Raw genomic sequence first — 22,500 nt, forward strand, 5'->3', positions numbered from 1 at the left:
CTGAACCAACTTACCCTAGGCTGGAGAATGAAGTATCCTACACCTGGGATAGGGCTGGTTCCGGAACAGAACCCCCCCTTGGGGCGTTGGTGAAGGCTACGCTTTCCCCCACCCTCCCCCTCAGGACCCTCACCCCTCCCCCCTCTGTCCTTTTGTGTTGGCCTAGCCATCACACCCCTGTCCGCCGTTCTACAACTCCACCGTGTGCCGGCGGGTTGTGGGTTCGGCTTGGTCCCTTCGTGGGTGAGTTCGAGCTGCTTCGCTTCCCTTCCCGCATATAGTCGAACTATGGGATAGCCCAAGTGATCGGTCGGCCGGCGTGGGACCTCCCTATCTTAGTGTGTTCTCCGGTCCTCCCTTGGGCCGCCACCCGCAATTCCTGCCGACTGCCGGCTCTGTTGCGGCTGTATGAAAGATTGCCCCCTTCGCTTTCATTTGAACACTCCTTCCGGAGGAAGACGAGGTCGGGGTAACGAACTACCCTTCCATCTCTCTTCCCCTACCCTTTCTCTCTACCTATCAGTGCAGGTCCACTGCCGCTACCCTGCTGGCAACAGCTGTCAGGGTACCCTAGTATCCACTCTGTCTGAATGATTGACGACAGTGCTGGAATACCTTCGCCTGTCGCTTGCCGACTGCCGGGGGCCGCCGGATGGCAATCTGCCATCACCTAGGAGCTCCTATTCTCTCTGCCACATAGACTGATGACAGGGAGGGGGTTCCCACCCTCGATGGAGATTCGCCGGCACCCGGTGCGCTTCCGGCATGACGCCACGCTGCCGGTGCCACCTAATCATATTATTTCAGTGGACTGTCACCTCTCCCCTGCCGGCACTATTGTATAGCTATATATGATAGCCGGTATGTCTATGGTACAGCGTTACCCTAGACGAAAATCTATGATGTATAGTTATGCAGTAAAAATTTTTCCAGCATACTCTGTGCATCCATGCGCAGTCCCTTGCCGGGACCCACCTGATTAGGGAGGGATTACTTCTCCCCCCCTTCTGTTATCCTAAACTGAATGAACTCAGTTTCCCCCTTCTCACCATGACTAATTCTCCAAAGGAAGCCTAAGCTGTGTTTAATCCATTGTGGATATCTCTTCCATCTCTTAGGCTCTTTAAGAACCCCTAGAATTAGTCTCGGTGTGGGGTCACGGCAATTGGCTGGGCGGGATGCACATGTATGGGTCTTTTCTGCTTCTTTTCCAGCTTACTATCCTAAGCTTACACAAGAAAAGGAATCTTATGTTAAGGTAAATAACTTTAATGCTAATCTAAGATTACTTTAAGTCTTTACTTTAAGTCATTGTATATGACTCCCGCAGACTCATTCCCCCTTTCTTTTACAGGAGGAGTATGTCCGGTGTGAGAGCACCTTCTGCAGCGTTCGGCGTCCGGACTTCTACGGCCACCTGGCGTGCCGAACCCACGCCATCTGTTCTATCACCAAGGGGACTCTTCGGTATTGGGACCCGCAGGTCTGCACAGTCTGCAAGGACCTGCTCCACAAAGCGTTCGAGGACCCTCCCTCTGTGGAGGCCAGGGACGTTACAGAGAGAAACTGCACAAATGGGTGCGTGGTTTCCAGAAGAACGCCACGGGGCCCTATCTCCCGAGTGAGAAGATGAGAGCTTTGCTCTTTCCAAAGGCATCTGCGGATGTTGTCATCCCAAAGGCCGAGATCCCCTGCGTCCAGCTGAAGGTGGAACCTGACGTTTTGGACGCACTACAAGACTTCCATCTTGACGAGGTGGAACAGATGTCGGAGGTATCAGACACCACCGATAGGACCCTGATGGCCGCGGGTCAAGAAGAGGAGCAGGTGGAGGTTCCGGACTGCGAGGGCGAGGTCGCCTGCACCCCCTCTGTCACTTCCGTTGCTGTAACGGAGCCCGTCCCCTCTACTTCATTGACGCTTACTCCTACTCTGTCGCTACTGGAGAACCAGGACAGTATTCAGGCCCTAGTGGCCCTCCTGGATTAGAGGTACCGAAGAGGACAAGAAGACCTCAAGAGGGAGATTCTCCGTCTGTCGAAACAGTCGGTCAGGAAGATCAACATCAAGGATCTTCCCCCTTGCTCATTAACCAACCCCTGAAGGCATGACGTGCACATGCCAATCACTAGTGGACGAATCTTCGTCAATGACAAGCTAGGCGCTGTCCCCCTTGAAGAGGTGGAGTTTTGGCCTAGTTTTGAGTTGTACCCGGACTGTTACATCCGTCTCAAGTCCGAGCCAGCTTCCAAGGAGGAAACCGAGCCTAAGGAGGTCATAGTCTTTGACCATGCTAAGGCTCAATCTCTCTTGGCCGGAAACCTTAAGAGCAAGGGCTACACCAACTCCAAGGTGCCGGCCCTTAGCAAGAAACATCCTCCTTTTCTTGCTCCTGCCACCATGGTCTTCCTCTTTGCCAAAAAGTCCTTGCTGGCAGTGTTGAAGGTGGTGGAGGAAGGGAAACCTTGCCCTACATTGGAGGAATGTAGGCCCCTCTCCCTCACCCTACCTCCTGACGACAAGAACTGGAAAGACATTCAGTTAACTTTCTCGGTAGGAAAGTTGCAGGCTGACGTAGCAGGACGTCAGTTTAACGAGAACCTCCCTAAGCTCTCCGAATACCTTCTGCGTCGGGAGCTGGATACGAAAGAGAGACTGGCCGCCTCCCTTTCCCTCCAAGTGCAATTGGAAACATGGCCTGGGACACTCGGACCCCAGATATGTATATGGTCGTAGCTAAGACCCATCTCGCTACCCTGACGAAAGACTTTTACAGCTTCATCAGGGCTCGGAGAGCCTTTAGGGAATTCGTGTTCACGGACCCTACCGTCAAACACGAACCCCGGAAACTGATCTCCTCCAACATTTGGGGGAAAAACCTCTTCCCCGATGATCTCGTGAAAGAGATAGTAGACAGAGCTGCCACCGAGAACCGGAACCTTCTCAACAAGTGGGCCATGTCAAGAAAGAGGAAGTCTTCTCAGGATAAGGGCCCCCAGCCTAAGCGCCAGTTTCCGGCACCCGCTACTCCCCAGTTGGTGGCTCAGCCCCAACAGACCTTTCAGTTGGTCCCTCAGCCGGTGGTGGCCCAGTCACCAGTTTTTCCCCCTGCCTATGTAAGGCAATCCACTACCTTTCGTCCCAAAGGTAGAGGCTCCGGCAGAGACTCCTCTCGATGCCCTTCCAGGGGGAGAGGAGGGAGGGGAGCAGGCGGCCGAGGTGGCAAACCCTCGGGAAACCAGAAGCAATGAAATGCTTCCGGTGGGAGGAAGACTCCGCCTCTTCCAGGATCGTTGTACCTTCAATCCTTGGGCTCACAGCATCATCAAGAACGGACTAGGGTGGAGCTGGGTTTCACCACCTCCAACCTTCCATCAATTCTTCCAACACTCCACCCCTGTCCTGTAAGAATACGTCCAAGAACTCGTGAACAAGAAGGTGATCAAGAGGGTGAAGTCCACCAGGTTCCAGGGAAGACTGTTCTGTGTTCCCAAGAAGGACTCCGACAAACTCAGAGTCATTCTGGACTTGTCCCCTCTCAACAAGTTCATCGTGAACAACAACTTCAAGATGCTAACTCTTCAGCACATCAGAGCCCTACTGCCCCAAAAGGCATTCACAGTCTCGATAGACTTGGCGGACGCCTTCTGGCACATTCCAATGAATCGCCAGGCCTCCGCCTACCTAGGATTCAGGCTTCAAAGAAGGCAATACGCCTTCAGAGCCATGCCCTTCGGACTCAACATAGCTCCAAGGATCTTCACAAAGCTCGCAGACACGATCGTCCAACAGCTACGCCTTCAAGGCGTCCAGGTGATGGCTTACCTGGACGATTGGCTGGTATGGGCCGCATCCTCAGAAGAATGCTTGCAAGCTTTAAGAAAAGTGACCCAATTCCTGGAACATCTGGGTTTCAAAATTAACACCAAGAAGTCTCGACTTTCTCCAGCTCAGAAGTTTCAATGGCTAGGAATCCATTGGAACCTTCAGTCATACCATCTTTCCATCCCTCCGAAGAAAAGGAAGGAAATAGCGGGATCTGTCAAGAGACTCCTAAAATCCAAACGGATTTCAAGACATCAACAGGAGCAGGTGCTCAGCTCCCTCCAGTTCGCTTCAGTGACAGACCCGGTGCTATGAGCACAGCTAAAGGATGCATCGGGAGTCTGGAGAAGATACGCATCCATCGCTCGAAGAGATCTCAAGAGACCTCTGCCAACCAGGCTTCGCTCACTCCTAAAGCCATGGTCGGAGGCAAAGAACCTGAAGAGATCAGTTCCCCTTCAACCTCCACCTCCGTCGGTTGTTATCCACACGGATGCATCGCTTGAAGGATGGGGGGGTTACTCCCCTCAACGACAAGTTCAAGGAACATGGTCTCCCCTATTCAAGACATTCCACATCAACTTCTTGGAGGCCATGGCGGTCCATCTCTCTCTGTAAAGGCTGTCTCCTCGACCCTCGTCCCACATCCGTCTAACCCTGGACAGCGCCGTTGTGATCAGATGTCTCAACCGTCAGGGCTCAAGATCGCCCCAACTCAACCAAGTGTTTCTGCCCATCTTCCGCCTTGCGGACAAGAAGAGATGGCACCTCTCAGCAGTTCACCTTCAAGGATTCCGCAACGTGACGGCGGATGCTCTATCAAGGACAACCCCGATAAGAGTCAGAATGGTCCCTAGACGCAGACTCATTCTCCTTCATCTCTCGCCAAGTCCCGGAACTGCAGATCGACCTCTTCGCGACGAGCGACAACAAACAACTTCTTCGTTACGTGGCCCCTTACGAGGACCCCAGAGCAGAAGCAGTGGATGCCATGTCCTTGGATTGGAACAGATGGTCCAAGATTTACCTGTTCCCTCCACCCAACCTTCTGCTGAAAGTCCTCACCAAGCTGAGAACCTTCCAAGGCACAGCAGCCCCAGTGGCACCCAAGTGGCCATGGAGCAACTGGTTCTCCCTAATCCTGGAGTTACAACCCAAAATAATTCCCCTGCCGGACCCAGTTCTATCCCAGCAAGTTCAGAAGTCGACTGTCTTTGCTTCTTCAAGGAAAACCAGAGACCTACAGCTCATGATTTTCTCTCCCTAGCCGTTAAGAAGAGGTTTGGGATCTCGAAGAAAAGTTTGGACTTCCTAGAGGAATACAAAACTAAATCTACCTGAAGGCATTACGAGTCTTCCTGGAAGAAATGGGTATCCTTCGTCAAGGCTAAGAATCGTACGGAAATCTCTATAGATTTTTGTCTGTCCTTCTTTATTCACCTTCATGAACAGGGCTTAGCAGCCAACACGATTACTACCTGCGAATCGGCCTTGGCAAGACCACTACTCTATGCCTTCCAGATCGACCTGTCCGACGACATCTTTAACAAGCTGCCAAAGGCATGTGCTAGACTCCGTCCTGCACCTCCTCCGAGACCTATCTCCTGGTCTCTCGACAAGGTGCTCCAATTTGCCTCAAGTCTGGACAACGAGTCTTGCCCTCTGAAAGATTTGACTCAAAAAGTGATTTTTCCTTTTGCTCTCGCCTCGGGAGCACGAGTCAGTGAGATTGTGGCTTTATCAAGAGAAGAGGGCCAAATACTGTTTGCTGACACAGGCGAACTTACCCTCTTTCCTGACTCAACGTTTCTCGCCAAGAACGAGCTTTCCACCAAACGGTGGGGCCCCTGGAGAATCTGCCCCCTGAAGGAAGATGTCTCTTTATGCCCAGTAGAGAGTCTAAAGGTCTATCTTCGAAGAACTTCAGACTTTGGTGGAGGACAGCTCTTTAAAGGAGAAACATCAGGGTCTGACTTGTCACTAAAACAACCAAGGGCGAAGATCACCTACTTTATTCGCAGAGCAGATCCTGACAGTACACCCGCAGGTCATGATCCCAGGAAAGTCGCCACTTCCCTGAATTTCTTCCAGACGATGGACTTTGAGAGTCTTCGTTCCTTCACGGGCTGGAAATCATCGAAAGTGTTTTTCAAACACTGCTAAGCAGGTGCAAGAGTTGCGACGCCATGTGGTGGCACCAGGTAGTATGCTAAAACCTGCTGCTTAGTGCTGCGTAGAACAGTGAGTTAATCGGGACTCTAACTCCATGGGTGCCTGTGTTGACCCCAGTGCGAAACATAGTGAATTTAAGTGCCACCTAGTGACGCTAAAGACTGTTCTTCTACAAGGTGAAGTAACGTAGACTGTAACACGTGTGCCACATGTTTAACATGAAGTGTATATAAGACTTTTTAGAAAGACTTTATAGTTCCTCTGGAACTTGTGTGCTATGGCAAGTTTTTCCCTTTCAGATTCTACACCCACTTCTTTGATGTCTTTAGTCTAAGTTTTTAATTGCATTGATTATTGTAAAAGATTTTTTACCTATTTCATGCTAATCCTGTTCTAATGAATAAAAGAGTATTAGGTTACCCTGTGCGTCTCATTTCGCCCTCTCTTTCTCATGAAATAAAATTACTGTTACAGACTTTATTGCAATTTGTTTTGATATTTTATGAACAATGTTATAAACTTGTTCTCTTGATGCATGCTCATCTAGATTAAGGTAACTTGTTCCAACACGAGTATACTTAACTTCTCTATCTGGCCCTGGGACCGGAAGGTATCTCCGAGACTAGGTGAGTTCCTCTATCAAGCAATTTCAAGATGGACCATCTTGAAATTGCTTGATAGAGGAACTCACCTAGTCTCGGAGATCTGTCCATTTAGGACTTCCCTGCCATGGGGGCAGGAAGCAGTAACATGGTATATGCTTATCTGAGGTGGCATGTGACGGATATGCCACAGGTCTCTGTGGTCATCAGACCAAAGGAATATTGTTTAGAAGTCGAAAGGCACTACAAAAACGGGGAAAAATTCACGATACATTAATTCTCTGGTACACTTCCATCAGGGCACATGGCTTGAGCCCAAAAAACAGATTTTGAGCAAAGCGAAAAATCTATTTTTGGGTGAGATAGCCATGTCGTTCTGATGGACCCGCCCTTGTTCTCTATTCTGCCTTGACAGACCCCTCCCAATCTTATTGTATCATGGAGGCTGACATAAATGCCAAAAGGAATGACGATGCTGCGGTCCGGCGGCGTCATCCAAGATGGCGGCCAACATGGCGGCCGGATGTTGGCGTCGCCGAGTACCAAAACTGTAACGGACGAGGAGAACTTTGTAACGGCTCCTCCCATAACTTGTCACTTATTTCCCCTCGAAGCGTAAACGCTATGTGGGGTGCAGATAGCTATGTGGCGTGTCAAGCATACGTCCCCTGTTGTTTTACGATATCCTAAAGGGAAAACTTATGGGTACTTGCGCCAGAAGTTAGAATTCTGTGAAACCTTTAGTTTAATTCTCTGGGAATATCTGCTGTAGTCATATATACCCTTAGGAAGCTACTGAAGGAACCTTCCATCAGGATGATATGGCTACCTCACCCAAAAATAGATTTTTCGCTTCGCTCAAAATCCATTATATAGGTATATATACATGTATAATTTATATATATACTGTATATATATGTATATATATATATATATGTATATGTATATATAATATATATATATATATATATATATATATTTATATTATATTTATGTATATATATATATATATATATATATATATATATATATATATATATATATATATATGTATATATATTTATATATATATATATATATATATATATATATATATATATATATATATATATATAATATATATATATATGTATATATATATATATATATATATATATATATATATATATATATATAACGGATTTTGAGCGAAGCGAAAAATCTATTTTTGGGTGAGGTAGCCATGTCTCTGATTGAAGTTCCTTCATAGTAGCTTCCTAGGTTATATTTAACTACAGTGATATATCTCAGAGAATTTTACTTAAGGTATCCAGAATTCTAACTCTTGGCGCGAATATCCCTGACTTTCGCCTTAAGGGATATCGCATAATATCAGAGGACGTATTCTTGACACGCCACATAGCTATCTACACCCCTAATAGCGTTTACGCTTCGAGAGGGGAAAGTGGCAAGAATTTTAGGTGTGCCGTTATTAAGGCAATGCTCCTACACGTACTATAGTTGGGCACCAGTATGACGTCACGTCCCGGTGCCATCTTGTCATTCTTTGTAGCGTTAGCGAGGTGCTACAGATACAGTACGTTTGGGAGGGATTCATTCATCCTTTGTAAAAGGAGGGTGGGTCCGTCAGGACGACATGGCTACCTCACCCAAAAATAGATTTTTCGCTTTGCTCAAAATCCGTTTTTTGGGCTCAGGCCATGTCGTCCTGATGGAAGTTTACCAGAGCATTAATGTATCTGTGGATTTCCAATAGTGCCAATAACTGTGGGATAAATTTTCCTTGGTCATCTAGACCTAGAGACACAGGGTGTTACCGTCATACACCTTTCAACTGATCATGGACTATGTCAGTGCTTCCTTCCCCCTACAGGGAAGAGTCATGGGAGATTCCTAGGAAAAACTCGAGGATTGTAAGTTCAATGAACAATCTAGCAAACTAGTTTGTATATTAGTCTCATGATATACATGTAAAACATAGTTTGTATTCTGAAAGGAACAAAGTACTGTATGTATTGATTACTGACACCTCCCCTGATCACTTGGTGTGTTGTAAGCAAGGTAGACAGATTTTCATTCGTGTAGGAAATTTGTACGGTCAGTAAAGCAATCAGATATAAAATCAGTCATTATCAGGGACTGATACTTGATACCATAACACATAATTATGAGGTTGTTCACTTAGAACAGATATAGAGTTATGTTCAGAATATTTTCAAATACTAGGATAATAAGTGCTCTGACACATTTATTTATATAGCATGCATAGAATTTGTAGGGCAAAATGAGACGCAAAATTCAAAGATGTGTTTATTGCTAAATAATAGATAGCAAAGATACGGTTCATTTTATAATACAATATAAAATCAAGAAAATTTTTTTGGAAATATTGTGTTAAGCATAATAAAATAGTAATTTCAGAAATAACTGTTTCATCTGAAAAGGAAACATGAAGCCACTGTAAAGGAAATATCGTAGTATTTCATGATTTCACATTTCTGTCGTTACAGTTCATCAACACTTGCGTAGTTAAACGCATGGCACGTGTAAGTCTTTTATGCTTCTTTCACCTTATACTTAGAACAGTTCATAGTGTCACTGCTTAGACACTTCACTAAACATGTCACTCCGTAGGAGGAAACCATGTACACCCTTCACTACAGTCCCAATTAGTGCACTGTTCTTTGCAGAATTTAAGCGGCAGGTTTTAGTACACTACCTGCTGCCACCACATAATGCTTTATCTCTTGCACTTGTTTCGCGTAGTGCTTGAAGAAAACCCTGGATGACTTCCATCCAGTATAGGAGCGAAGACTTTCAAAACTCATGTTCTGAAAGAAGTTTAGAGACGAAGCAACTTTTCTCGGATCATGACCTGCGGGTGTGCTGTCTGGATTCGCTCTGCGAATGAAATGGGTGATTTTCGCCCTTAATTGTTTCAAGGTCAATGTTGAACCTGAGGTTTCTCCTCTGAAAAGCTGTCCTCCCCCAAAGTCTGAAGTTGTACGAAGATAGACCTTTAGGCATTCTGCTGGGCATAGAGATGCATCTTCTTTCAGAGGGCAGACTCCAGGGACTCCACCTTTTGGTGGGCAGCTCATTCTTAGCGAGAAACGCTGGGTCAGGAAAAAGGTTCAGTTCTCCGGAGTCTGTGAACTGGATGTGGCCGTCATCCCTCGAAAGGGCCACTATTTCACTAACTCTAGCTCCTGAGGCTAGTGCAAATAAGAATATCACCTTTTGAGTCAAATCCTTTAGGGAGCAATCTTCATTGTTCAAGGTAGAGGCTAGATGAAGAACCTTATCCAAGGACCAAGAAATGGGCCTCGGAGGTGCTGCGGGCCGAAGTCGAGCGCAGGCCTTAGGGATCTTATTGAAGATTTCATTTGAGAAGTCTACCTGGAAGGCGGTCTAGTCAAGGCAGATTTACACATAGAGATCGTGTTGGCTGCTAAACCTTGTTCATGGAGATGAATAAAGAAAGATAAACAGAAATCTGTTGAGATCTCTTTTGGTTTCTTTTCCTTGACGAAGGCAACCCATTTCTTCCAGGAAGACTCGTATTATCTTCTAGTAGATTTCGACTTGTATTCTTCTAAAAAGTTGGTACTGTCCTTTGAAATCCCGAAACTTTTCTTGACTGCTAAGGTGAGAAAATCATGAGATGAAGGTTCCGGGTTTTCTGTGATGAAGCGGAGACAGTCGACTTCTGCACTTGTTGAGTCAGAACTGGATTCGGCAACAGAATCAGCTTCAGTCGTAGTTCCGTTATCAATGGGAACCATACGCTGTTGGGCCACTTGTGGGCCACTATCGCTGCTGTTCCCTGAAAGGATCTCAGTTTGTTGAGGACCTTCAGCAGGAGGTTGGTTGGAGGGAACAGGTAAATCCTGGACCATCTGTTCCAAACCATATACATCGCATCCACTGCTTCCGATAGAGGATCCTCGTACGGGGCTACATACTTGGGTAGCTTCTTGTTGTCGCTCATCGTGAAGAGGTCTATCTGCAGTCCTGGGACTTGGCGTAAGATGAAGGAGAATGATCTTGCGTCTAGGGACCATTCTGACTCTATCGGGGTGAGCCTGGATAGAGCGTCCGCTGTCACATTGCGGAACCCTTGGAGGTGAACTGCTGATAAATGCCATCTCTTCTTCGCCAGGCGGAAGATGGCCAATAGCACTTTGTTGATTTGAGGCGATCTCGAGCCTTGTCGATTTAGGCATCTCATTATCACTTCGCTGTCTAAGATCAGCCTGATGTGGATAGAACAGCGAAGTTTCAGTTTCTTCAGTGATAGAAAAACTGCCATGGCTTCCAGAATGTTAATGTGGAAGGTCTTGAAGCGGGAGGACCAGGTTCCTTGGACTTTCCGTTGGTGAGAGTGGCCTCCCCATCCTTCCTTCGAGGCAACCGTGTGGATGGTGGCTGAAGGTGAAGGCGGTTGTAGGGGTAGCTTCTTCTTTAGGTACTTGGCCTCCAACCATGGCTTGAGGAGTGATCGCAGACGAGTTGGTATCGATCTTGTTAGATCTCTTCGAGCATTTGATGCGTATTTTCTCCAGACTCCTGATGCATCTTTTAATTGTGCTCTCAGCACTGGGTCTGTCAACTGAGGCAAACTGGAGAGACCCCAGAACTCTCTTGTTGCCGTCTTGATATCCTGTCGGATTGAAGAAGTCTCATGACAGATCCCGCTATCTCTCTCCTCTTCTTTGATGGAATGGAGAGGCAGTGTTACTGTAAGTTCCAGTGAACACCCAGCCATTGGAACTTTTGAGCTGGAGATAGTCGAGACTTTTCCAGGTTGATCTTGAATCCTAGATGTTCCAGGAACTGGATCACTTCCTTGGAGGCTTGCGTGCATTCTTCTTCGGATGCTGCCCATACCAGCCAGTCGTCCAGGTAGGCAATCACCTGAACTCCCTTTAGGCGTAGTTGACGAATGACTGCATTCGCAAGCTTTGTGAATACCCATGGTGCTATGTTTAGTCCGAAGAGCATGGCTCTGAAGACGTATTGTCTCTTTTGCAGCTTGAATCCTAGGTAGGAGGAAACTTGCTGATTGATCGGAACATGCCAATATGCGTCCGCCATGTCTGTGGAGACTATGCCTGTTTGGGCAGTAGGGTCCTTATGTGTTGAAGAGTAAGCATTCTGAACTTGTGGTTCACTATGAACTTGAGTGGTGATAAGTCCAGAATGACTGAGCTTTTCCGAATCCTTCTTCGGAACACAAAACAGCCTTGAAATTTGACGGACTTTGCCCTCCTGACAACTCTCTTGTCTAAGAGTTCTTGGACATATTCTTCCAGAATGGGTGTTGAGTGTTGGAAGAATTGAGGGAAAGTTGGTGGAGTTGTGTTCCAACTCCACCCCAGTCCATCTTCATTTGGCTGTGGGCCCAGGGATTGAAGGTCCAGCGATCCCGGAAAAGGAGAAGTCTCCCTCCTACCGGAAGCATCTCACTTTGAGTGCTGGTTGGAGGACTTGCCTCCTTGGCCACGTCCATCTTTGTTGCCCCTGCCTCTAGAGGGGCGTCTAGAGGAACCTCGAGACTTCGGCCAAAAGGTCGTGGATTGGCTTTCAAAGGCTGGGGTAAAAACGGGCGACTGTGTCGCTACTTGCTGGGGCACCAGCTGAAACGTGGTAGGTGGTTGTGTCACCGTCTGGGACATTGTGGCCACGGGAAGTTGTTGTTGTCGAGGGGGGCGAGAGGGCACTCTAAGCCGCTTGGTCTTCCTTTTGGGTTGGGGACCCTCCTCGCTGGAAGAATTTCTCTCGGTCGACAAGCCCCACTTATGGAGAAGATTCCTATTCTCCATGGCAGCTTTGTCGACAACCTCTTTGACCACATCGCTTGGGAAGAGGTCTTTTCCCCAGATGTTGGAAGCTATCAGCTTCCTGGGTTCATGCCTCACCGCAGCCGAGGCGAACACGAACTCTCTACAAGCCCGTCTGGCTTTAATAAAGTTGTACAGGTCTTTGGTGACCGTTGCCAAATGGGCTTTGGCAAAGACCATGTACATGTCTGGGGTATCTGGAACGCTTCCCATTGTCTCTAGTCCAGTCTGCAGGGACATAGAGGCGGCAAGTCTCTCCTTCGTTTCCTGCTCCCCGCACAGGAGGAAGTCCGACAACTTAGGGAGGTCTTCTCCGAACTGACGTCCGGCAATGTCAGCCTCCAACTTCCTGACTGAGAAGGTGCTGTAGACATCCTTCCAGTCTGCATCATCTGATGGTAGGGCAAGGGAGAATGGCCTACACTCTTCGAGTGTGGGGCAAGGTTTCCCTGCCTCGACTGCCTTTAAGGCTGCCTTGAACCCTTTTTCCATAAAGGGGAAGGCACGGGAAGAAGCACCAATGAAGGACGGGTGCTTCTTGCTGAGAGCCGGTACCTTGGAGCTCTGTTTCCTAGTGGTTTGACGACTAGGAGTATGAAGAAGGAAGTGGCTGCCGAAGAAGAAGAAGAAATCGAAGGAGCGATGAACTTGGAAGATTTGTTTTCCAAAGAAGAGGATTCCCTTGATAGTACGCATGAGGAGAAGTCCCGAGTAAGCCCGAGCGAAGAAGAACGACAGACAAATGGACAAGAGGACCAAGAAACAATAGACCTGGAAGAAATGAATTTGGAGGATTTGTTTTCCAAAAAAGATGATTCTCTTGTTGATACGCAAGAAGAGAACTCAAGAGTAAGCCCAAGCGAAGAGGAACGACAGACGAGTGGACAAGAGGACAAAGAAACAATGGACGTGGAAGAAATGAATTTGCAGGATTTGTTTTTTAAAGAAAAGGATTTCCTTGATGATATGCAAGAAGAGAACTCAAGAGTAAGCCTGAGCAAAAAGGAGCGACAGACGAGCAGACAAGTAGACAAAGAAGAAATGAACTGGGAAGAAATAGAAAATTCAACTTTGGAAATAGGACACATAAGTAGGAAAAGGCTGACAAGTGAGTAAGAAAAGACTGATAGGATTGCAACGGAAGGATGCAATGTTAACAGAGTTATTGTACCGTGAGGTGGACGAGATGGAGGCACAGCAGTCTCCGACCTGTTGTTATCTTATGGATGGGTTGCTTATGAGGAAGCATAGACCCACCGATATCCCTGGGAATGCCAAATGGGGAATATATGGGCAAATGATAACTCCCCCACCCTATTGAGAAGACAGGTGATTGCGGTAGTGCACAAGACAGGACATATTAGGAATAAGGAAGATGACGGAGAAGATAATGAAACTTTTTCTGGCCTGGCATGCATAAGGACGTGAGCCAGTTTTGCCGTGCATGTCACGTATGTCAAACGGCTGAAAAGCCCAACGAGTGCATTAAGGAAGCTCAGTTATGCCCGATGGAAGTACGAGGAGAACCCTTCAGGAAAGGACCGAAGAAAATAATAGCAGAAAAATGGAAGGATCGAGAGAAAACGGGAGGAGAAAATGTCCAGAATTTGGGGAAAAGGATCGGAGAGATAAGGAAATTTTCCCTAGAAGGCGGGAAGATGAGGAGTCAAGGATGGACGGAATGGTTTGGTAGGAAGGATATGAACAGACAGGTTGCAGGACCCTTTAGCAGAGGACCAGAGAAAATGTTGGCAGGGAAAAGGAAGGATCGAGAGGAAATGGACAAAGGAAATTCAAGGATTTGAGAAAAGGAAACGGGGAGTTAAGGAAATTTTTCCTAGAAAACGTGAAAACGAGGCAAGGACGAGGGAAGAAAAGGTTTGGCAAGAAAAGTACAAACAGACAGGTTACGGTAGGATGGCAGGTGTTGGTCTACGCATCGGAAAGAAGATTCCCTATCGCCAACGAGTTCCCAGAACCATTCTGGATTTTGGAAGAAAGCAGTGGACGGACCTATGTTATCAAAATATCAGGAAAAAGGAGAAATCTGAGGAAGACCATAGTAAGTTCAAAACCGATACTTCAAGCACCAAATTTTTCCAAGAAATTCCTTATCCAAGTGGATATGTCAGATAACGGGATTGGGGCTGTCTTGCAAGAAGATAAGGAAGGAATTCTTCTTCCTGTGTGTCTTATGTCATCGAAGATGAAGAAGAAGCAACGGGTTGACTCGACAGTTAAAGCGGAATTGCAGGCACTGATCGCAGCAATGAATAGAATGAAGAAATTACATTGTATTCAGATCATAATCCTTTAACTTTTCTCAATAAGATGAAAAATAATAAAGGTTAACTAGGTGGTCATTATGTTTGCAAACGTATTGTATTTATGTAAAGAATATATCAGGTAAAGATAACGAACATGGAAAGATAACGTGGTTGCAGATTAATTATCTCGGGCTGAATCGATTGATTCAGACCTGATATAAATAATTTTTTGGGGGGAGCTATCTTACGAAGCTGGTCTAGTGTAGAGTAAATATCATAGTTTATTGATGATATTTATATTGCTTTCATTTTTGCTTTGAAGACGTGATACCCAGCCGTAAAATGAGCCCCTCTCATGAAGATATAAGTATTTTATATAAATTACGTAACACTTTCGCTGTGAATTTCATTATATTCTTTATACAAGTTAAAATAGATAAGAGATAAGAACAAAGGCTTAGGTAATGTTCTTTTATATTTTATGATGCATTGCGTCATGTTTGAGAGAGAATTTCAGAACATGTGCTTTGGAATGCTCAGTGTCACATGTTTTCGAAGGTTCCCGATGCTCGGCAAGAGGATGTTATCTTTTTATAATTTGGGGACAATAGATGGGTGGAGCTTGCTGGGAAGTTGTCTCCCGGGTGCGTTGATGTGTGTCTGAGAGTTGCCTAAAACCCTTGATTTCGCCTCTTGGCATTTTTAACTAGTTGGAAACTTTGATGCCCTTAGGCACAGCCCCCCCTCCTCCCCCTTCCCAAACAATTTTGTAACATCTGGAAGGGGTCAAAATTTCATATATAGGTGACCCAAGGTTGGATTTGATCAGAGACAGACATACATAGAGATTGAGTTAAAACTGCTGCCAGAAGATAGCCTCCTTCCCCCCTCTCTCTCTCATTCATGCCCGTAACCCAGTGTAGTGTGTCCTCTCAGTGACTCTGTGCCCAAAGCAAATCGTGTGTCACACAAGACTAAAAGGTGATTTTTGAATTCATTATATCAGGGTGAGTGTTGGCATTGTATAACGTTTTTTGTAAATGGCCCTGTAGGCACTATTTAAGACCAGTTTTCGCTCGATTCCTGTTAAGAACCACAGTGAGAGTTAAATAAGTGATAATAATACCCAGTTTAGTTTTGAGTGTGCTTACGAGACCTTTGGATATTCAGTGTTTTATATATTGCTGTCTGGGAGTTATTCAACGGTCTCAGAATTCGGGTATTAATGTTTTAAAATGTAACAGTTTCAATGTAAAAGTAAACAAGGTAATTTGGAATTTGAGAGGTTAATTAGCTTGCCAGTCGTAGTATATATCATATTATATGTTTGGTTCCCAGTCACGAGCCATAGTGTAGTATATTTTTCAATGGCCAGACTTATTATATATTTTGGGTGCTCAGACCCAGGATCCAGACAGTATATATATATATATATATATATATATATATATATATATATATATATATATATATATTATGTATATATAAAATATATTATATATATATATTATGTATATATAAAATGTATTTATATATATATATATATATATATATTATGTATATATATATATATATATATATATATATATATATATATTATGTATATATATATATATATATATGTATATTATGTATATATAAAATATATATAATATATATATATATATATATATATATATATATTATGTATTTATATATATATGTGTTTATATATATATATATATATATATATATATATAAATATGTATATATATATATATATATATATATATATATATATATACATATATATATATATATATATATATATATATATATATATATATATATATATACATACATACATATATATAATATATATAATATATATATATATATATATATATATATATAATATATATAATATATATATATATATATATATATATATATATATATAATTCTCTCTCTCTCTCTCTCTCTCTCTCTCTCTCTCTCTCTCTCTCTCTCTCTCTCTCTCTCTCTCTCTCTCTCTCTCTCTCTCATCATCTTCAACAGCTGTTACTAGTCCACTGCAGAACAAAGGTCTCAGACATGTCCTTCCGCTTGCATCTGTTTATGGTTTCACTATACCAGTCTACACCCGCAAACATTCCTAGTTCTCCAATCCATCATTTTCTTTTCCTTCTCCTGCTTCTTTTGTAATCTCTAGGGACCCATTCTCTTATTCTTAATGTCCATTTATAGTCTGTCATTCTCATTACATGTCCTGATCATTTCAATTTCTTTTTCTTACATGTTGTTAGAGTATCCTCTACTTCAGTTTGCTCTCGTATACATGTTACTCTCTTTCTGTCTTTTAATATTATTCCCGTCATCATTCTTTCCATAGCTCTTTGAGTTGAAACTAGCTCATGTTCTAAGGCTTTAATAAGGCTCCAAGTTTCTGATGCGTAAGTGAATACAGGTAGAACCATCTGATTAAATACTTTTTCATTTTTACAGGAAGTGGCATTTTATTTTTCATATTCTCATTTTGTTACCAAAGGCTCTCCATCCCATGCTTATCCTTCTTTTAATTTCAATCTTGTCTCCTCTGTGTCCTAAGTACGTATATTCATTAATAATCTCTAGAGGTTCATCCATAACTCCTATTTATTGTCTATCTACATTTTCATGAAACATTATTTGACTATTACTCCTTCATTTTCAGTCCTACATTTCTTTCTTAATTCAAATCTTTTATCATCTTTATTATTTCCTCCTCTGATTCACTAAACAGAACTATGTCATCTGCCATCCTTAAGTTGTTAAGATAATCACCATTAATATAAATTCCTAAACTTTTCCCATCTAAATTCTTAGAAACCTTATTCTAGGCATGCTGTGAACAATATAGAAACGATGGGGTCTCCTTGTGTAACTTTCTCAATCGGAATTTTCTCACGATCTCTATGTAGTTTTAGGATTGCTGCGCTTCCTATATAGATATCGTCAAGTGTTCTAGTATAAGGTTCTTCTATTCCATGTCTTTGAAGGGCTTTCATAACTGCTGAGGTTTTGACTGAATCAAAAGATTTTTCATAGCCTATAAATGCCATACATAGTGGTTTGTCATAATCTGTTGATTTGTCCTTTTGCTGGTTAATTACTAGGACATTGTTAAATAGCCACTTTTAAAGCTTGCTTTCTGTCTTTCTATTTCACTCATATTTACAATATATATATATATATATATATATATATATGTATATAATATATATATGTATATATATATATATATATATATATATATATATATACACACATGCATACACTTATATACATATACTGTGTATACACACATAGGCTATGTATGAGTGTACTTATATGTGCAGGTGTATGGGATTTTTTTCTGATCCACCTTTTATTATCTACACATTCTTCAGGGCTCTAGAGAGGAAGATGATAAGTATAATCCTTATATTATTCATTAATCCTTATATTATTCATTCTTACTGGTAAACTATGAGCTTTGTAGTCCCTTCCCTGTTGCATCAAATTTGTAAAGAACAATATGGCTGAATGCCCTGTGAAGTCCTCCACCCGGTTAGGGAAGGTTAATTAGGTTATGGACACGATAGGAGAGTTCATATTTTTAATTAGTTACCATCACAATAATATATTCGCTTCTAAGGTTGAATAGTGAATGGGAAATAAAAGTCTTTCTTGTATAATTCATATTTAATCATTTAAACAGTTATAAATCAACTATTTCATTTTATTTCATTTTTTTTCTAAAGTAGATATTACATAATAAGTTGGGTACTTATATCATGATTATTGTACTTTGATTTATTTAATTTACCCCTTGTTTTGTAATCCGTCATGCGAGTATCGACATAATTTGGGACATTTTGGAAATGTTTCGTACAATGAAACAGGAAAGCAAATTAAAGACGTCCAGTTTTTATCCTTTATTCGTTCTCGCATAAGAAGGCCGGATTTTATCTTGGGATTTCTGATAGCCCTCTTCTTTAAAACATTCCAATTTTATAGGTCTCACTTTTATCCACTGCCGTTCCCTTCAGACCCAGAAAACTGCCGAAAGTTTTTTCTCATTGTTACAATTCGTGTTTACTGTTCTGTTTGCGTTTAGGCATAAATATTATACTGCAGAAGGGGCTTAATGAATTCCAAATTGATAGAAATGACACTCTATCTTATTCCTTTAGTACCTTTGAGGACGATGCAATCCATCTCCTTCAAGGTGCTATAAAAGAAAAGATGTTCTGTCATTATCATACTTGATCTTACACAGTTCGTCAATATCGATCCGGATGGAAGATGAAAATTGAGAGCAAAATTTATAAACTGTGAAAGAAAGAACGTTGCCTCCTACAGTACAAAGAGAGAGAGAGTGATGTGGGAAGAATGTAAATAGGGAAAAAATTGGAAAACGAATATCCAGCCTCGCGTGATGCCTTATCGATACTGAACTGAAAATCTGTTCATTGGATATACGAAATATTACTTGTCTTTTATAACGCATAGAAAACGTAGTAAGGCATTGTAATTCAGAGTGGAATTTTCAGTGCAGATGAGTTATGACACAGCTATAAAATAGTTTGTCTTTCTAAATTTAATAAGATGAGTAAATTTCTAAATCTAGGGTTTTAATTCCCCCGTATATAAAAAAAATTGATAAAAATAAATTGTTCCGTTAATTTGTAACATTGTGATATTCATGCGATTGAAGTATACAAGTATAGGTATTTGTTTACAAGACCACGCTCTCCATATACTGCCAAATTATGCAAAGCTATTGTTTTCCTCTGTTACTTGATGTCAGCCTATATTTGATTTATATTCAAAATATATACGAAATTAAAAATGGAGTGATTATTCAAATGTGCTCATGAAATATTCAAATCACAAATAGTGACACTTTTGAGTAATTACTCCATTTTTAATTTAGTATATATTTTGAATATATATCAAATGTACTTTGGCATCACGAACTTCTGTTTGGTTGACTATGTTGACAATGTCAGTTCCAGGTCGTTTAGTGAGGAAACCAGACTAGGTTTTTTTTTTTTATAATTCTATAGTTTTTTTGTAATTTTGACTTGTTTCCCATGTGCCCAATTGTTTTAAACTGTGAAAAAGAAATAGAGGAAAACAATAGCTTTGCATAATTTGGCAGTATATGAAGAGCGTGGTCTTGTAAACAAATACCAAAGGAAATATGTTGGCAATTTTGAACCGAGTGTGAGTTATTTTTGCTGAGCATCTTACTTGTTTTCTAATATAATGGGTGAAGACAATAAGGGGATACTACGTTATCAGAGTTATACAAAGCATCTTTCAACATTGAAGTAGCTATAAAAGATCTAAATTCTACAATCAGATGAATTCTCAGTGTATTTCCCACCAAATTTTCACCACCCAACCAGCTTCTCACTAACATCATATTCTTATTGCTAGCAAATTTTTACCTAGAAAAATTTTTCGCCAAAGGCTATTTCGACTGATTCACTTAATCATAAAGTCAAGATTTTAGTTGAATATCACATTGTCATTGGCCAAACAGCCAGAGAACGATGCTATAACGATGTCTCTTTTCAATTATAATGGAAGGTCAAGTGCATTGTTACTCTCGAACATCACGTTCTTTAAATAACCCTTAAATGTTATCTAAGAAGACATATACATGCTTCATATGTATTAACTGGCTATACAGCAGATCTTTTTCCATATGGGCGAAGTTCAAAAATAAAAAAACATAGCAGCGAGATCGTGTAATATGGCAAGACATGGCTACACTTTACCCAAAATACAGTGGTCAATACATACAAGTTCCCTAGCACAGACTCGCATAATGAACTATGTACTGATATCTAAAACCATATATAAATACACATACACACTCTCACACACACACACACAACACACACACACATATATATATATATAATTTATATATATATATATATATATATATATATATATATATAGATAGATAGATATACACTGTATATATATGTGTGAGTGCATATGTGACTGTGTGTGTAAATATATATATATATATATATATATATATATATATATATATATATATATATATATATACGTTATGTATATATGCAAGTGCGTATATATGCTATATATATATATATATATATATATATATATATATATATACCGCATACATATCTATATGGAGCGCTTATTAACTTTTTTATCATTCATATCACGTAGCCGTCTATAATAGAAAATCTTAAAAAAAGCAATTCCATCATCTTTTCTCTTTTGTAATTCGAAATAAATCAATATTAAAGCTGAATGTTTAGTCTTGTTAGTTCATTCTCATATATGAAAGGAGTTTTTTTTAGTTATGTTCCTGTACAGTAGCGTAAATAACCTCTTCACATGTATGTACTTTCATGTAATTTCATCTTACTTCCTTTAAGAGCCAAACAGGAAAACAGACCACGGGCTAATTTATCTACTGGTAGATACTATAATTTTGTTTTTACCAAACCTTCTGTGCTTCTGTAAGTTGTTACTGCTATTGGAAGAATCGAAGTTCTCTTGGTGGTAGAAATGTCTAGAACTCAGGGGTTAGGCAATACAAAAGAGGGACTTAGATAGGAAAAACAAAGTTCTACAATCAAGTTGATTTAATTCATAATGAAGACGTGAGGAGCGACTGGAGTGGTAACTTTTAGTAGGGTTTTTGGCAGTGAACGGAATAGGCCTTGCCCTCCGGGTAGGAGTTTGAATGTGGGGTGATGGAGAGGCCGAAGGTTGGGCAAGAAAAGTTTCTTGGGCAACGGCATTTAGGGTTGACGAGTGCAGTTCCTCCTCCCAAACTGACTTCCTTGCACGGGGCTTCCTCTACGCATAAGGGCAGCTGAAAGTAATTGGAAAAGACAAAGGTTTACGGTTAGTAGTGGAATCCAGGATTAAATACTCTTGAAGATCTCAATATGGCTGAAAATTATTGAAAAATTCTAATAACTAAAAACTGAAATCGGCATCAATATGGTGGCATGTGTTGAAGTAACCAAAATGGAGAAAATGAAAATAAGAGCTAAAATTTGTATCAATTTTGTTACAGATGGGGCAAACCCTAGGTATAGTTCATGAGCCAGACCAAAAATGAGAATAAATTTGGTGAACAGATACTATCGTAATTTTTGGTAGGCACGATGTCTGAGGTCTCCAGAAATATTGTTTTGACATTTTGATTCCACAGCTTAGTGCCATTTTGAAGTTTATTTTTAAAGATAGCTGCCGATTTTATACAAAAATATATGATTTCAGAATTTTCCTATTAACTTCTTACTTCACCGAGCTACGAGCTTGTAATTAGTCTCTCATTACTCTAAATACAATGCTGTATATATATATATGTATATATAAATTTACTTTTCCATTGTAAAAGTAATATGAGTTATAATCTTAGCTGATTAATTACAAGAAAGTAATTGCAAATCCTGAAAAAGAATATTTTAATTTTCTGGCATACATATAACAGATTAATTGTTATAATAACAATCTAACACCCTCATACTGGAACGATGGAGTTATGAGAAAAATTCTGAAATTATTTATTTATGCATAAAAACGGCAGCCATCTTTAAAAATGGCCGCCGAAATGGCACTAAGCTAGGGTTGCAAACTGTCCATACACTATATTTGGACACTTTAAAGGCAGATTTACACGGTTCAACTGTTTGTCGAACATGCTTCGACAGACAAATTTTTGAAGTGATGTTCGAACGTGCGAACGGGCTATTGGGTTGTTGAACACGTTCGTCGAACGGT

The 22,500-nt window shown here is 41.7% G+C and overlaps 1 protein-coding gene and 1 long non-coding RNA gene across 2 annotated transcripts in view; one reads left to right on the forward strand and one right to left on the reverse strand.

Annotated features, from left to right (window-relative positions):
* The window catches only part of LOC137620342 (uncharacterized), a 65,031-nt gene that overhangs the window by 10,546 nt on the left and 31,985 nt on the right, over positions 1-22,500 (forward strand). The window lies entirely within an intron of this gene.
* The window catches only part of LOC137620341 (U-scoloptoxin(11)-Sm5a-like), a 108,858-nt gene continuing 107,236 nt past the window's right edge, over positions 20,879-22,500 (reverse strand). Inside the window, exon 4 of the mRNA XM_068350577.1 lies at positions 20,879-21,583. Within this exon, the coding sequence (XP_068206678.1) occupies positions 21,395-21,583 (189 nt within the window). The 3' untranslated portion in view covers positions 20,879-21,394. The remainder of the gene's footprint in view (positions 21,584-22,500) is intronic.

This window comes from Palaemon carinicauda, chromosome 26 (assembly GCF_036898095.1).
Source record: "Palaemon carinicauda isolate YSFRI2023 chromosome 26, ASM3689809v2, whole genome shotgun sequence".
Lineage (NCBI taxonomy): Eukaryota > Metazoa > Arthropoda > Malacostraca > Decapoda > Palaemonidae > Palaemon > Palaemon carinicauda.